The sequence below is a fragment of the Vicugna pacos genome, chromosome 4 (genome assembly GCF_048564905.1).
Source record: "Vicugna pacos chromosome 4, VicPac4, whole genome shotgun sequence".
NCBI classification, from domain to species: domain Eukaryota; kingdom Metazoa; phylum Chordata; class Mammalia; order Artiodactyla; family Camelidae; genus Vicugna; species Vicugna pacos.
In genome coordinates, this window is record NC_132990.1 from 9684793 (window position 1) to 9702907 (window position 18115).

Genomic DNA, 18115 nt, shown 5'->3' on the forward strand with positions numbered 1-18115 from the left:
CACTTAGGGAATATTGTTTAGATAAATTATATTATTTTAATAGTGGTTTTTATGAAGAGAAATGGCTCAAATATTGTTCAGTGTCATAATGATTCACAGTAAACTTCCAAGACCTTCCTTAAAGGCAGGTAGTAACCACCATTTATAAAAACACTTATACCTGATTTCTTCTACAATAATAGACTTAAAGTTCTTGATGGTTTTGCCCTCTGAAACTTAAACACAATGCAGTAAATACTAGGCTGAGATAACTACATGGTCATAGATAACCCCAAATTGCAATGTAAACCAAACTCATCAAGGAAATGTACAAAATGGATTTAGTGTAAACTTATTTGGCACATGTTATGTTGAGAATCAAGCGGACACTTCTGAGTTACGTGCATCACCTGCTTTCCTCAACGCTGTGCTCTTCCCACCCACTTTCCACCCACCCCTCCTCTTTGAGAAACCTACTCAACCTCATCTCCCATCAGTTAACTTCCTTGACTTCTTCTTTTCCCTTCCTCTCCAGCATTCGCCCTCTCCAGGGCTAAGCTTGAAGCAGTTGAGGCCACTTGTGTTTGGCCATAAGGTTTTTAATTAGGAGAATAAAAGAAATAGAGGATAGGCTGTTAGGTTTAAAAGAGTGTTTTTCAGTGGACAAAGGGAGTGTAGGTCAGGGCCAGTAGAAAAATCCTCTTTTTTTCTGCTAATGTCCAATGAAGTTCTTCTCTAATCTGTGAGAATGCTGTTTTGAGCCTTATGTGGGCACTCTGAGGAGCCCCAAGTCAGTGGAGGGTGGGAAAGGCTTGATTTACCCCAGCAGCCTCTCTCCCATCATTGAAATTCTCCTCACATGTTAGTCTGGGTATTTTCTTTTACATTTGCACAAAGCATCCATGGCATGAGTCACAGTAAGAGACTCTTCATAAGAATGTGCCAGATTACAGAATAGATTTCCTTTTTCCCCTAATGGTAGATCCAAAACTTTAAAACTGAGGTGACTCAGTAAGCTTAAGAGCATGATTTTAGAAGCCCCATACTTTTTCTTTTTGCTAATGTAAACTGCATTTTTGACTATAAAATTAACTAAAATTGTTACTTAATTCGGGCATTCTCAAATTTAAAACAATTGTCCCTACAGAGCTGTACTTTCCAAATTGAAAAAGAAAGGTACAATTACACCATAAATGGACGCAGGAAGGGGATCACAAACACAGGCAAGCACATGCCAGTTTACTGTCAGTGTATGGAGCGTGTATTGTGTGTGTGATTCGTGTGGCATGGGTGCCTTGTGGTATATGTGTGTATGTGTGGTGGGTGTGTGGTTTGTGAGTTGGGTATATATGTGTTATGTATATGTGTGTATTTATGGTGTAGTTTTTCATAAGGAGTAAGTGTGTCCTGTGGTGTGTGTGTGGTGTGGGATGTGTGTGTTTCTGGTATGTACTGTGTGTGTGTGCTTGTGGTGTAAGTGCATTGTTTGTGTAGTGTATGTGTGTGTGTGTGTGTTGGTGGAGGAGTAGGGTGGTGTTCTGCAGGGATCCAAGACCCAGAGGTTAGAGTTTTTGTTTTAAAAGTATCTCTGCATTGAGATTAATTGGTAAAGTCTTTTTAAATGTTTCATCTCCCCAGAAATCATTTGGAAGTTTTTTTCTTAAGCCTAAATGTTAGTTTTTTTAGGCAGAAACTTGAAATATTATAAACTACATTAAAGTGAAAATGATTGCTACAATACTTTAGCTGATCCTGTAATTTAATTTAGCAAACAAAGCCAGTCGTATTCAGAGTTACAGCTTCAAGAGGTCCCATCTCCTCTGCCTCTGATGTGAACGCCATTTTCCCTGTTAAGCTGCAACCATTTCCTTCGCTTCAGAGGCAGTTGTGTGGGACGATGTGCCTCATTTTGGCATCTCTCCTCACTGGCCCTATGCCATCCCTGGGATTCTTAGCTTAGAGGCTAAGAATGGGAGTTCTTGAGTCAGAACATGTGGGTCCGAATACCAGCTCCACCAACTCGGTGAAGGCTTAACCTTAATGAGTTTCTTCATCTGTGAAATGGGGTGATAGTGGTACAACCTTGCAGGGTTGTTGGAAGGCTTACATGAGATGATGGTGTAAGCATAGTGCTTGGAAGATGGTAAGTATTCAGTGAGCACATGCTTTGATGTTGGTGGGCTCTCGTATGGATCTGGCTGTGCCTCTGCAGGTGTAGAGGGCAGTGGAAGCTGTTAGTAGACCATTTCTTCCAAGATTTATTGTGAATTTATTCCATTTTGTGGGGTGGGGCTATAATTCAATGGTAAAGTGTGGGCTTGGTGTGCACAAGGTCCTGGGTTCAATCCTCAGTGCCTCCATTAAGGGGGAAAAAATCTTGCTACTTCATTGGGCCTGCATATACCAATTAGATTTATGAGTGACCTCTCAGCTCTTGCATCAGGGTAGCCTGATTTCTTTGTGGGGCCAAAAATGCCTCATTTAATGAATGTTCACCAGAGATTTTGAAGATGCCAGTGGTTTTAGGTTTGGTCCCATGTTAGGACAAAAAGTTCTCTAAGCTAAAGTGCTCTCCCTCACATGCTGAAACTAGCCCTACCATCTGTTTCCTGCTCTGGAATAGGTAAGTATCTCAGCAGTGGAGAACTGTACTTGGAGAGCACTAAAAACCCCCACAAAAACCCTGGTATATTATGTAAGTTACTCTGACTAACATGCAGTTATTTGGCACAATTTTCAGATGAAACTTCACATTTTGTCCCTGCTATTTCTGGGCCCCTATGTAGACATTAAAGTGTGAGCAGAGTATCCATTAGAAGGCTCTGGGTGCTGAAACAAGGGTATGGATGTGGGATGTCAGCTTTTCGTTTTTTGTTTTTCCATCCTATTTAATGAGGGGATCTTGGGCCCTCTCCCAGTGTGAGGAATGCAAACTGCAGATTCAGGAGGCCTGTGGGGGGTGGGGAAATCCCTAAAGAAACTCACAACCTTGCACTTGTCTAGCACTGAAGCTGCTGCCAAAGAGTTTTGTAAAGACGTGGAGTGCCCGGTGGCTGGACAGATGCCAGTGGGGCCAACATCCACTCCTGTCTGCTGGCTTCACGGGTAGTGCTGGGCTTTTTGCTAAACGTCAAGAGTTAAGGGTTAGGGGGTAGACCTGCCAGGTTTGTTTCAGAATTTACCTCTCTCTCTCTTTTCCCTGTCTTGTCTCAAACCTCAGTTTAGACCCCACAGGGATGTCTCTTGGGTCCTCACCTCCAGGCAGTTCTCAAGCAGTGTTAATGACAAAGCCCTCGACTGCTCCCATCCCTTTAATACCAGATTTATCCATCTCCCCTCTACCTCATCCATTCTGCCAAGGGGTCTTCATTATTTCTCCAGCAAGATTTGGATCAATACCTTTCGCCTTTCTTGAAGGCTAACCTTGAGGCATCCTCAAGCTTCTTTCCCTCCCTTATTTCACTTTCTCTCCACCAGGTTTCTGGGGCATTTTCTTGGATGTTTCTTCTGTGTTTTCTGCACTAAGCTTTGCATCCAGTTTAGCTGTGCCTGTGGTGTCCTCCTGGTCCAACTCACCAAATTAAGTTCTCTTTTATATCACATAACTCCTGCTCTCTCCCTTCTAACAAATCTTTGTCTACTTTTTGAAAGGGAGATGACAATTTTTTTCTAGACCCTAGCTTATTCACTTGTAACTAAAGTCAGGTCATGCTGTTGATCAATCAGTCAATCATTGCAGACATCAGTGCATTAAGAATCTTGTTGAGCAAATATAAGTTCTACCCCTTTATATGTGCTTGAGGGCATAAGAAGGGCAATTATATATAGGTATGCTTTCAGGAAGCTTAGTCATGTTAGAGAGACAGTATTAACGTATATGAATCAAAAAAACCAGCAGAGGACAAGATTGTATTAATTTTTGTAGTCTGCCTACACAAAAGAATCAAGATGGTTTATAATAAAAGATAGCTCTATAAAATGTTGCAACAGTGATAAAAGATCAAGGCCCATGTAATAGAGGGATAATTGAAAAGGAAACCCAATTTAAGCTAAGTTGTTGAGTTTGAATACAAAATTTAGAATTGGGCTTCCTGGAAGTTAAGAAAAGGGGAAACAGGATGAATTGTATAATTTCCTTGTCTCATAAGAGGGTACATAATAGTTTACGAACACTGAATTTTTTTTTTGGTACTATATACAAGAAGAATCTCCCCATTTATTTATTTATTGTGCACATACTGTGTTCCAGGTACCCTGGATATGAAGATATACAGGAAAAACAAATTCTCTGACCTCAAGAGGTTTATATTTTAGTGGAGGGAGAGAGTCAACAACCAAGTCAGTGAATAAAGTACCATCAGGTAGTGGTGAGTGCTCTGAAGTGGATTAATGTGGTAGACCATGCTAGGAAGGCAAGGGAACAAAGGTCTCTCTGAGGAGGTGATGTCTGAGCAGATACCTGAATGATGAGAGGGAGTGAGCCATGCAGAGAGCATTTCAGGAAAGGAAACAGCAAACTCCAAGGCCAGAGGTAGGAAAAAATTTGATCTGTTTGAGAAAGAGCCAGTGATACTGTAGAAGACTTGTACATGGTTGGGGAGATACAGCAATGGTGGGGGTGAGTGGCAGGGGACTGGTCAGAGAAGAAGCTAGAGATGGTAGCCATGGATGAGTTTGTAGAAATTTGAATTTGTTCCCCAAGCAAGATTGTGGAGCTGCTGGAAGTTTTGAGCAGGGAGTTACGCCACCTTTTAAAATGTCTAATTCTAGTTCCCACTGGCTACTCTATGGAGACTAGCCCGCAGAAGGCAAGAGTGGAAGCAGAGACTGTCTGGGAGGCTATTGCAAGCATTTGCGTGAGAGATGATGGTGGCCTGGTCCAGGAGAAAGCTGGTAGAGGTGGTGTTACGTGTTCATGCTGAAGTAGAATCAACAAGACTTGCTTATTAGCTGCATGAGGGGAAATGAGATAAAGAGAGGATTGAGATTGCTCTAGATTTTGGCCTGAGTAAATGGGCAGCCTTGTTTTGTCCGAGATTTTAGTGGGAAGCTTTTTGAGTCTTTCACCGTTGAGTACTATGCTGGCTGTAGGTTTGTCATAAATAGCTTTTATTATGTTGAGATATGTTCCCTCTATACCCACTTTGGTGAGAGTTTTTGTCATAAATGGGTGTTGAATTTGGCTTGAGTAAAGGGATGAATGAGGATCCACCTTTTGAGACAGTGAAGACTGGGCAAAACCTGGTTTGGGAGCAAAATCAGGAGTTCTGTTTTGAATATGTTCAATTTGAGTTATTTCTGTGATAACTCAGTTGAGATGTGAGGCAGACAGTGGGGTCCATGAGTGTGGAACTCAGGGAAGTGATATACACTTGGGCATCAGCAGCACACTCATGTTGTGTCTAGCACTGTCTTAGTGGAGCATTTAATATAATGGATGAGGTTTTCAGTGGGGGAGAATATAGTCACTTGGTGACTGTATTAGTCATGGTTCTCCAGAGAAAGAGAACCAACAGGATGTGAATATATATACAAGCAAACAAACATTACTTATTATAAGGAATTGGATTATGTGATTATGGAGGCTGAGAGGTCCCAAGATCTTCATGTTGCAAGCTGGAGACCCAGGAGAGCCAATATGTAGTTCCAATCTGTGTCCAAAGGCCTGGGAACCAGGAAAGCTGATGGTGTAAATTCCAGTCTGAAAGCAGACAGGCTCCAGACCCAGAAAGAGTTGATGTTTCAGTCTGAGTCCAAAGGCCAGAAGAAGGCAAATGTCCCAGCTCAAAAACTCAGGCAGGAGGAACTCCCTCTTACTCAGCCTCCTTGTTCTGTTCATTTCTTCAGTTGATTGGGTGAGGCCCACCCACATTGAGAAGGGCAATCTGCTTTACTCAGTCTCCCAATTCAAATGTTAATCTCACCCAGAAACACCTTCACAGGTACACCCAAAATAATGTTTGTCCAAGTGTCTGGGCACCCTAAGGCCCAGTCAAGTTCACATAGAAAATTAATCATCCCAGTGACAGTAGAGCATTACATCAAATTATAATTATCTGAGGAATGTAGGCAGCTAAAATAAGGAGTTTTTTGTTGAGCTAACTTGTTACAAGGTTAGAAACTAAATTTCAGAGGCAGGCCTGTCTTGCATGGTAAAGGTTGTTTTTCCTGATCATGAAAAAACAGTTTTTTCTAATAGAACTTTACATTGTAAGCAGAGCTGATGAAGCAGGGAGTGGTGGTCAGGGAAGTGTTCTCAGAGGAAGGTAGATCAGGTTTTGCTTGGCGAAGGAGGCAGAGGAGTGGTGTATAGAGAAAGGCATGGAGGTGTGGGAGACCTCGAAGTGTCTAGACAAGAGTAACAAGCACAGTGTGACTGATGTGTAGGGTGCACGGTATAGAGTGGAGGGAGCTGAGATCAGCTGGGCCTGGAGGACCCACAGTATAGTGTGGAGCACCTTGTATTTTCTGCCTCAGGAAGTTGTCTCCACCTTTAGTGGGCACAACAATCACCTGGGGAGCTTGTTAAGAAGTGGGGATTCTTAGGCCTCCTCTCCAAGGAGATGGTTGCAGTCGATCTGGGGCTCAGAAAGCGACAGCTTAATGAGCTCCCCAGCTGATTCCAGTGCAGTTGGTCTACAGACCCCACCATTGCTATGAGCTATGAAGGCTTTTAAGAACAGGGAGTGACATGGCCTGATTTACTTTTTTAGGAATTTAATTCTGCCAACTGTGTGGAAAGTGGACTGACTTCACCAGCAGGGAAAACATATAGGAGGTTGCTGCAGGCATCCTGGTGAAAGATGATGAGAACTGGGGCTGAAGTGTTGGTGGGGTTGAAGAAAAGGGCAGATTTTAAGGGACCTAAGTTAGAAGACATGGTTGACCTGAACAGGAGAAGGGCTGAAAAGAATGAAGGTTGATTCACAAGTGTCTAGCTTGGAAGAATAAGTGGTCAGCAGTGGCTGACCCTGGGTAAATATTTGTTGGAGTGAATAAATACAGGATAAAAAGTGGATGATATAGGTTAAGAAAGGAAAATTCCATTTTAGATGTGTACATTTGAAGGCAATACAAGAGACATGGATCTAGTATTTGTGAGGAAAGTTCACGCAGGTTTGGAGATAATGGATTTGAAAGTTGTTAGCACAGAGATGCTTCTTGAAGCAATAGTAGAGTCTGAGACCACTCGGCAAGAAGGTATAAACCTTAAAGAAAACAGACGCAAGAATATGAAACTTTTGGGGTGTTTAAGGGGCAGACAGAGGAAAACTAGCTGACAGGGAGGGAAGACTGGCCAAAAAGAAGTTAGAGGATTGAAAGGAAAAACTTTGAAAAGTTTTGAAAATAAAGGGAAGAAACAATTTCAGAAACTACATGTGCGTGCGTGCGTGCGTGTGTGTGTGTGTGTGTGTGTGTGTGTTGGAGGGCTGTATTGAGAGTACGTTGTCAATCTGAATGCTGAAATATGTTCTACCAAACTCTTCTTTCTAACATAGTTTGCCAGTAGATTTAGCTCTCCAGTAAGGTCATTCCTGATTCCTGATAGAAACACCAGGTCAACAGCATAAAGGAAGATAGTAGTCTTATTTGCTGTAGCCAGAGGGCAGTACTTATTTCAAGTAAAAGCTTTTTTAACTTATTTAGACATGAGGTGGGCTAGAATATATTAACCCCCATCCCCACAGCATTTGTTTCTTTACAGCATTTAGATTAGAATTAGCCTTGTTCGGATCTCTTTCTGTTAAGCTTTCACAGATTTTGAAGGTATATTAACACACCACCAGCAGATACAAGGGTGCCCATCTCTTGTGTGTGTGAAAATTATTATTTAAAAAATCTCTGCTAGTATGTTTATTAAAACAGGTAACTCACTTTAACTTTAATTTTGATTTCTACCCCAGGCCAATACTTTTCAGATGGTTATTGGATATTTGTATTAATATTTTTTCTGTAAATTCTGTTCAGGATTGTTGCCTACTTATATTTTGGGTCTTAGAGGTCTTTTGGATTGACATTTGTATGTTCCTTAGATACTAAGGGTATTAATAACCCTTTGTTGTACTTGTTATAATCATATTTGCAAACAAGCATCGATGCAGTGGTAGTAGGTAAGTGTTAATAGTCTTTAGAACAGATTCTCCATCAAATTGTGAGGCTCACCAGCCAGGCTTCTTGACGTCTGGTCCTTACCTTTTTGTTGACATTTCTGGAGGTTCTCCAGCCAGGCCCAAGGAAGGTCTTACAGAATCAGTGTCCCCAAAACAAGGGTTCCCCTTGAAAATAAACTGAAAGTGAGCTTGTGGATTGTATCAGCTGTATGACTTAGCTTCCTGGAGCTCAGGCAGACGTGCCTGGAACTATTGTGGCACCTGGGATGTTGGGTTTCCTTGCAGCTAAATGCCAGAAGATTTGTTTTGAAGGCCTGTCTAAAAGAAAGACATGCATGTGTTCATGTTTGTTGGATAAAAAGGAGTCTAGTTATTCAAATATAGACCTTATGACTTCCTCCAAGGTGTTAAATTCATCATCAGACGATCATTTAAAAAATTCGATCTGAGCTCCATTGAGGAGAGGGGGTGAGAGTTACTATTACCTCATTTTTCAAATCTCATTTTCTTACAGTTTATTTTTGGTATTTTATTTTTGTTGTATATTGACCTTGTTTATTGGTAAATTTGATAAATTCACTTAGTTATAGGTCGTCTTCTCTGAGAGAGGTTTTCTTAGTATTGGTGTTCCTTCCTTAAATGGAAGAATTCATCAGTGAAACCAACAGGCTCTGGAGATTCCTCTGTGGAAAGATTTTAAAATGATAGATTTAGTTTCTTTAATGGCTTAAGCATTGTTTACATTTTATATTTCTTACTATATATCAGTTTTGGTTAAGTTTTATTCTTCTAGGAGTTTGTCCATTTTATCTAAAATATCAAGTTTATTGTCTTAAAAATGTTCTAAAATTCCATTGGTGTCTCTGATGTTTGCAGGCTCTGTAGTGAGGCCTCCATTTTTACTTCTACTATTGGTAATCTGTACTTTTCCTCTTTTTTTCTTGATTGATCTTGCTAAAAAGGATGGCCAGTTTTATTAATCTTGAAAGAAAATCATTGAATGCCAGGATGTCTCTCCTAAGCCTCCCCTCTTCAGGAGCCTTGACTGTTTAAGTCCTGACTGTCTTTGTAGGCCCCACCTTTTATTTTCCCTCCCCGAGTCTGTGAGATTATGACTATGTTTGCTGCCAGCATCCATTCTCCGCCTGGTTTCTCACCACTCTCACCCTCCCTCCTGCCCTCCTATCCCGGCCCCTTACAACACCTACCAGCCTAAGAAACATTTCCCTGAGGAAAAAAGAGGTAAACAGAATATTGGACTCACTTTAGTGAGCTTCCCTGTTCTTTGGAATTTTGGCCCTTTATAGCCTGGTTATTTTGACAACTCTCTGATAACTTTAAACAGATGGCTTAAACCCCATACCTTATAGCTATCACCCTCCAATTCCACCTCCCCCCACCCATCCCTAAGCACACATTAATCTACTTTGTGTATGTATAGATTTACCTACTCTGGACATTTCATGTTAATGGAATTATATAAATGAAGTCTTCTATGACTGGCTTCTTTCACTTCACGTGATAGTCAAGGTTCATCCATGTTGTAGCATGTATCAGTACTTTATGCCTTGGCAGATTGTCAGAATCCTTTCTAAGTTTGAATCATCTTTCAACATTTTCTCCTTTGCACTTTCAGTGTCGTGAAATATCTGAGAGTTCTCTTAACCTGAGGGTTTTTGTCTTTTTTTGCCAGTGTCACTTCCTCTGGGACATCTTCATTCTTTTGTCACAGCCACTTTCATGTCAGCATCATAACTACCTGCTTTAACTAATTCTTACAATCTGGATTCAAATTTCACAGCAGCATCCTTATTTGTACCCACTTCATCAGATAGCTTAATCTTAATTAATTCAAGCCAATATCAGAAACAGTGAAACCAGACTTTACTGGCAGTAAAGGTTCTTTTTTGGTCTCCCTGTATCGCCATTTTCTTTCAACATGGTAGCCAGCTTTAATGTGTTGGCCTGAATGCTAGTGGAACTGATTTGGATTTTTTTTTTAATTGCAGTCTTTAGTCCAAAGTAGAAGTAAATGCTCCATTTCAACCATAATTGCCTTTCTGTCCCTACTACAATTTAAGCTAAAATATGTGGAAGCAACTTTACCTTGTCTTTTGTATTCATTGAATTTTGTCAACATAGTTTAGACCATAACTTCATGAAAGCCTAGATCTCATCCTATTTTTGCTTTTCTTTTGTCATTCTTCAGATCTTCTAACTGCATCCAGTTTCATTTCCAACATTATCACTTTATATTTGCTGCACTTTAATCTTTGTTGTAAAATGTTTCGTGAGTTTATCACTGGAAAAAAAGGAGGCAACACAACTGTGCTCATTACTGTCTGTGAAAGAAATGAATAGCAAATGTACAGTGGCCAGTCACGAACAGACTTGGGCAGAAGAGATGTGAGTGGTCACTGATCATGACGCCCATCTGTTGTATTGTGGTTGGTGAACTGAAGGTTAGCACAAAATTTATATCTTATGTGATGACTCAGGCTAACATATGGTGTTAACTGAAATTTGAATTGTTTTATTGAATGACTGGTGTTATTTAAACTATGGTAACTAAAATTTGTACATCTTGGAACTGTGCAAAGCCGGGGATGCCTGTAACCTATGCCAATGAATCACTTATCTTTAAACCTTATCTACTTAATGCTCTTGGGTCTCAGACTAACTCTGTTTTGTGTCAGAGTCTTGAGGCTATACCACTCTGACCTTTGAATCAAAATTATTGTAGAGAAGATGATCCCTGTGATTATCTTCTGAAAATGAGTGCTCCTCTTGGCTTCCTACCTCCTAATGAGGCCTTGAGCAGCTCTGCTTCTGACATTTGTCATTTCCTTCTGTGGACAAGACAGCAAAACCTCCTCTATCTGTGCTGCCTGCTCTCCTCACTCTGTTTCTCCATGACCTTGTGATTTAGAACTGCCCTCCAGGAACACATGGCAGCCCTTGCTTGGCTTTAGAGCTCTTGCCTTCCAGCCAGGATGAAAGTTTTGCTTGAAACACCCACAGTGTCAGCCAGCTAGATGCTGCCTTGCTAAGGAATAACTCATAAACCCAAAGGCACTGTTTTCCCTGAAGAATGCCTCATAGTGGCTGTTACAACCTATCTTTCAATCCTCAGGCCAGTCTGGCTTTTTCCCCTTTAAGACTCTAAGTTTCAAATACTCTTCTGTAGTATTTAACATGCACTTCAAAGGTTCACAGAGGAAAAAAGTTTCCTGAAGAGATGCTGTCCCTCTTTATCCTTCAGAACCTTTGAGGCATTTTCAATGTGCCAAAATGGGTTTTAAATGGATCCAGAGAGATTCCTTGTGCTTCTTTTGTGCCTCCAAGCACTTAGAACATGGCTAGGCACATAGGAAGCATTTAACAAGTGCTTGTGACTCTGCTCAGTGAAATGACAAGCTATAGGCGTACTTTGATTTACACTTCAATTTTTTTCTGAAAATTGATGTTTTTGAGGATGGGAAGGGAGACATGATACTGGATTGGCAGGAGGGGAAGAAAACTTGCCCTGAGAAGATTCATAATGTGGATCCTCCTAACAGTGACAGTTTCAGACACCTTTTTTTGATGCTTTTGGAAATGAGTAGTTTGTGGGCAAAATATCTTTTGTTCAAATGCGTATTTTAAATACTTGCTTTATATATGATAGCTCTCTACTAGTGAAAAACTGTTGCAGTCGAAATAAAAAGATGAGGCCATGAGACTTGGGAAAAGATACTGTGACTTGTTCCCTGGAGGGGAAAAGCATGAGACCTAATGGGAATTTCTCTCTTCTGGAGACATGCTTATGTCTAGGCTGTCAAGTCTTCCCACTCATTAGCAGTCTGGGCTGTTTTCCTTTTCATTCTGTCTCACCTATGATAACTGTGAATTCAGTGGACATCTAAATGTATGTGTCGTGAGGGTAGCTTCCTCCTTTCTGCTGTTATTTCTGAGCAGCCTAAGGGCTATTTGAAGGTAGGGCCAAATCCGCTGGGTAGCCTTGTCTTTGTTTCCTCTAGCCCCTAGCGGAGAAGAGGACTATGTGCACTGTGGGTGTCTAGAAGTGCTTACGGAGTGATTATATCATGCTTTCTTTAACAGCTTGTAAGATCTACTCCGGGAGAATCCAGGGTCAGTTACAAGATCAGTTCAGGGCACAGGAGGAAGGATCTGAGGGCTCATGGTGCCATGTCATGAGGCTGGATTTAGGAACAGAAAAGCATGACTCTAGGAACTCCTTTCTGACATGGTTCATTACATGATTCAGAATATTTAAGGGTAAAATGGCAGCTGCACACAGTCAAAAAGTCACACACAATACCAGTGCTAATTCCACCCCAAAACAGCGCAGGTCAGGGGTTCTCAGTGCTTTCTCAATTTGTTTTTTGTTCATTCATGTTAGTTTATGTTTTAGATGAAGAGTTTCAAGAAAGCAGGGTTCAGGGTTCAGGGCTGTATGGTTTGAACTGTGACCTCCCCTGCCAGTTCATGTTGAAATCTCTAAAACCTAGTACCTCAGAATGTATACACACACACACACACACACACACACACAAGTTTCTATGTTCCTTAAAAAAGACTTAAATTGTATTATGAGCCTTTGTCTACAGTGCAGCAGCATTTTCTTTAACATCATTTTAGTGATATATAATATAGCACTGAGTTGATGCAGTAGTTTACTTACCAGTTTCCCAATTCTTGGACACTTGTTTCAAATTCTATAAAAATAAAGAACTATAAACAACATGGACATCTTTGACAACGGGTATGTTTGAACGTACTTTTTTTTTTTCTGTTTTGCATTTCTTCCTAAGAGCACATTCCCATTGGCTGAATTACTGTGGGAAGAGATATGCTTATTTTTATGCAGAAGCTTTGTGTATGTCCTGCTGTTGGCAGTAGGATCCCTTAGAGAGAATTTTATCTGGGGCCACTCTTCTTAGTTTAACCTGTGCCAAGATCCCCGATGTCTTGGAAGCACTACTGCTGCTTTTGGGCAATCATCTATCTAGTTTATAGCTAATGCATTTGGCCTAATATGTTTGCAGGATCAGTCTGATAAAATTCAAGGATAAATGAATAGATGGGACTGGACAGAGTGTGTCTCACACTCACACAAGGAGTTGGTTGAAGTGTCCTTAGACACCTCGTATCCTCGGTGACACTTAATGTGTCAGTGAAGGGGAGTGTGAGCACAGGAAAGCGGGCACAGAGAAGTAGCTCTGCCGTCCTGACCAGGGAGGAGACACAGGAGACCGTGTAGGACACTGAGCAACCACGTGGGTTGCTGTGCAACCCACTGTGCTATGGGTCTTGCTCGGGCAACAAGATATCAAGTTTTCCTAGGGTTTAGGTGGCATGTCTCTTCCCGATCCATTATATCTCCTTTGTTCTGAACAATCTTCTGACTGTTGATTGGCTTCTTTGGTATCTTCATACCAGAATGGTGGCAGCGCACCATGTAACGTGCTATGTTTGCCTCTGTATTCCAGCTACGAGGTTGCTACTCACGAAAGAACATAGGACCTCCTGCTATGCTTTGTGGGCTGACTTTACTCCCCAAGCCATTCTTGCTTTATTAATTTTACTTGATTTTGGCCTCATCTTTTTATTTTGGATTTATTTGCTCTTGTAACATGCTTGCATATTTCTAAGTGGCCTGAAGTTTGTTTTGGAGTAAGTCATGGTTTGAATGAAGAAAGAAAGATTGGCTAGATTCTGGGCTTAGGAATTGGTCTGGTCCGTTTGGTATGAGCGTGGTACCAAGAAGTCACTCATCTTGGGTCCAGTGTCTGGATCTGACTGATCCAGGACCAGGCAGTCAGTGCTGAAGGTTCAGCCTCAGTGCTGTCCTTGAGGTCCTGTCATTAAAAACCCAGCCCCTCTTAGGCTCTCCCCTCCTTCACTTTGTACCTCTTCAAAGTGGTAACATATAGATCATGTTTATTCGAGGGTTAAAAGCCTAGTTAGCAGTTAAGTATGCTTACCCTATTTGTCTTTTCTGCCTCCTTGTGTATTTTACTTCTGTATTTTCAACCTATAGAAACTTTAGTTTCGACTGAAGGAGAAAAGTGGATTTTCTTTTAGCCTGGATTATTCTGCTAAGTGAATGTTGTAATTTTATAATTCAGAATTTTGGAACAGAGCCCTTATTAAAAGTTACTTAGTAACTTATATCATTGACTTTCCGGCATCTTTTAAAAAATGAATTTATGTCTTCTTCCTCAAGGAGGCTCTTGAAAGTAGGGACCTCTTCATATTTGAAGTGCTCACAAAACTGAGACCAAGTCTTTTCACAAAGTAGTTCATTACAACTCTGTTGAACTGAATACTCTCACCTTCAAACAGGACTGAGAAATAAAGATGTCTGGGCACCCCACCCTAAGAAACAGAAAACAGTCCTGCTAATAAATATATATAGGATTGATAACCTCTACCAGAGACTCCACTCACTCAGTGGTGTCAAGGAAAGTCCCACCCACTAGGGGTGTAGCAGTAGGTTTTAGTTTAAATTCCGTTTGCAATCAGAGGAGCTTTGTTAATTTTAAGATGGAAAGGTATTTGTATGAAGAATACCACGAAGATTTTGCTTACTTTTAATTTGGTGAATGTCACTTTTATTTAGTAGTTTGAAATTAAATCTCAAATCTTTATAGTAGTGAGAAACAGCCCAAATATTTCATATATGGTAAGAAAAGGGCCAAAGCTTGTAGTTACAGCAGGCCTCGAGTCTCTGATTTGAGGTGAGAATATGATTCCTGTGGAAATCCCTTCTAACCCTCCAGCACGTTTTCTTAATTTCTTCCAGTGACTCAAGTATTTTGAGGGCATATATAGGCCGAGCCATTTGAGCATTTAAAAATAATAACTATACTTTGGGTATCCAGCTCATTACTGTGATATTCCTTGAGAACAAAAGACACAGAAAAGGAATTTTTTTTAAAAGGTGAATTCCATTCACTTGCATTATATCCTGACTAGGGAGCTGAAATAACCCATTTTCAGAGCTCTTCAGGGTGATTACTCTGCATTTGCTGCAGAGTAGCCCTGGTCAGGAGAAAGGGTTTAGGTAATCCCACCAGTGATCTTTTTTTTTTTTTTTCTCTTTTGCTTTTTGCTCTGCACTTTCTTGTCATTATAACGGATGCTTTCCTGCCTGTATCTGTTGTTAATGAAACAGCTTCTTTTCTCTTAGATGAGAGGAAAGGTGGGATAGGTGGCCCCTAGAATCCTGACGATGGACAAATATTCACTCACACTCTGTCTACTACTGGCAACATGACCCAGTGAAGCTGGACATCCAAGCTATGAGGCATCTGTGAACACATGGCACAGGACTTGCAGTTGTCAACTATGGTCACATGGGAAATGAATTCTTAAATAAAATAATATTTTACACCTATGTGTAACCACTAATGGGGCAGTTACTATGATTGGACTAAAAAATTATTCTGGGGTGAGACTAGACTGTTATTTCCACATGTGAAATTCATCCACTGGTATTTGTGTTCAATCTAGTGTAGGAAAGAATTGAAGTCAGAAGGGTGTAGAGTGCCACAGGGGGTCATTGGATGTGGTTAAGTTGAGAAAACATCATAGATATAATAATAATAAGAGTAGTAGAATCATCCCAAACTTTTTAAAAAAGAGAGTGACTATGAAAATCTTTTGTATCACAGGAGGGTTTCTGGCCATCTTGTGGCAAAAGAATGGTCCTTCTTATAGATGTTATATATTTTTCTTTTTCAACAAGTATTCCAAATGCACTGACCTTTTCTGTGATGCTAGTAGCTATTTTTAAAAAAGTTTATTCTTCCTCAAGGCAAAGGTGACATTTTATCAATGAGAGAGAGTATCTGCTTATCAAAAGAACTCTTGCTATGGAGAGAACATCGTGAAAATGGATGTTGATAAATGTTTCTATCATTATATGATTTTGTTATTGAAAATGATGTATCTCAACCACAAAAATCTTGATACTTCTATACTTCAGAAACCAGAATTTTGTAACTGGCATAAACATTTCCATTGCGCCCAAAACAACAAAATACCTAGAAATAAACTTAACCAAGGAGGTTACCTATACTCTCAAAACTGTGAAACATTGATGAAGGAAATTGAAGATGATAGAAAGAAATCTCCTGCTCTTATTGGAAGAATTAATATTATTATAATGGCCATACTACCCAAAGCAATCTACAGATTTAATGCAACCCCTGTCAAAATACTCATGGCATTTTTCACAGAACTAGAACAAATAATTCTAAAATTTATATGGAACCATAAAAGACCCTGAATTGCCAGAGCAATCTTGAGAAAAAAGGACAAAGTTGGAGATATTACCCTCCTGGACTGTATACTATACTACAAAGCTACAGTAATCAAAACAGCATGGTTCTGGCACAAAAACTGACACATAGATCAATGGAATGGAATAGAGAGGCCAGAAATAAACCCATACACACACATGGTCAATTAATCTATGACAAAGGAGGCAAGAATATACTATGGAAAAAAGCTAATCTTCAATAGTGGTTCTGGGGAAACTGGACAACTACAAGTAAATGAAACTAGGACACTCCTTCATACTATATATAAAAATAAACTAAAAATGAATTAAAGACCTAAATTTAAGACTTGAAACCATACTCCTAGAAGAGAATATAGGCAGAGCACTCTTTTACGTAAATTGTAGCAATGTTTTTTTGGATCTGTCTCCTAAGGCAAAAGAAAAACAAAAACAAACAATAGGACCTAATTAAACTTAGAAGCTTTTGCACAACAAAGGAAACCACTGACAAAACGAAAGTCAACCTATGGAATGGGAGAACATATTTGCAAATGGTATGACCAACAAGGGGTTAGTATCCAAACTATATAAACAGTTCATACAACTCAATATCAAAAAAACAAGCAACACAATCAGTGAGCAGAAGACCTAGGTAGACATTTTTTTCCAAAGAAGACATACAGATGAATTCATACAGGCATATGAAAAGATGCTAAGCATCACTAATAGAGAAATGCAGATCCAAACAAACTCACATCTATCAGAATGGTTATCATCAAAAAGTCTACAAATAACAGATATTGGTGAGGATGTGGAGAAAAGGGAACCCTAGCAGACTGTTAGTGGGAATGTAAATTGGTTACAGCCACCATGAAAAATGGTATGGAGTTTCCTCAAAATGCTAATAACAGAACTACCATATGATCCAGCAATTCCACTCCTGGGAATATATCTGGAAAAGACAAAAATGTTAATTTGAAAAGATACATATACCCCAGTGTTCATAGCAGCACTATTTACAATAGCCAAGATATGGAAGCAGCCCAGGTGTCCATCAACAGACAAGCAGATAAAGATGTGAGTGAATAGTGGAACGTTATTCAGTCATAAAAAGAATGAAATCCATTTGCAGCAAAGTGGATGAATCTAGAGAATATTATGCTTAGTGAAATAAGTCAGACAGAGAAAGACAAATACTGTATGATATTTCTTATATGTAGAATCTAAAAAATAAAACCAGCAAGTGTATATAGCATAACAAAAACAGACTCACAGATATAGAAAACTAATGGTTACCAGTGGAGAAGAAATTGGGAGGGGTAAAATAGGAGTATGGGATTAAGAGATACAAACTACTATATATAAAATAGATAAGCACAGGGAATTATAGCCATTGCTTTGTAATAAATTGTAATGGAGTATAATCTGTAAAAATACTGAATCAGTATACTGTATACCTGAAACTAATATAATGTTATAAATCAACTACAATGAACTAGTATATTATACCTTAATTGAAAAAAAATTTCCAGAAGAGAAAGTCAGTGGGTTGATTAGTTTTGTAAGATCTGATTGAGATCAGAGAACATAGGAATTAATGAGCCTAATTTCAACAAAAGTCTTTCCATAAATGGGAGTTGGTATTAAAAAATCATAAAGTTCAAAATCTTGCCAGGGATGTAGCTTTTTTTCCCCACTTGGGCATATTTTCATTGAGTTAGATTTTCAACTATGC

The 18115-nt window shown here is 39.8% G+C and overlaps 1 protein-coding gene across 1 annotated transcript in view; it reads left to right on the forward strand.

The window, feature by feature from the left end:
* The window catches only part of APTX (aprataxin), a 72536-nt gene extending 57044 nt beyond the window's left edge, over window positions 1-15492 (forward strand). Inside the window, exon 8 of the mRNA XM_072959261.1 lies at window positions 15286-15492. Coding sequence (XP_072815362.1) covers window positions 15286-15289 — 4 coding nt within the window. The 3' untranslated portion in view covers window positions 15290-15492. The remainder of the gene's footprint in view (window positions 1-15285) is intronic.
* The last annotated feature ends 2623 nt before the right edge of the window (window positions 15493-18115 follow it).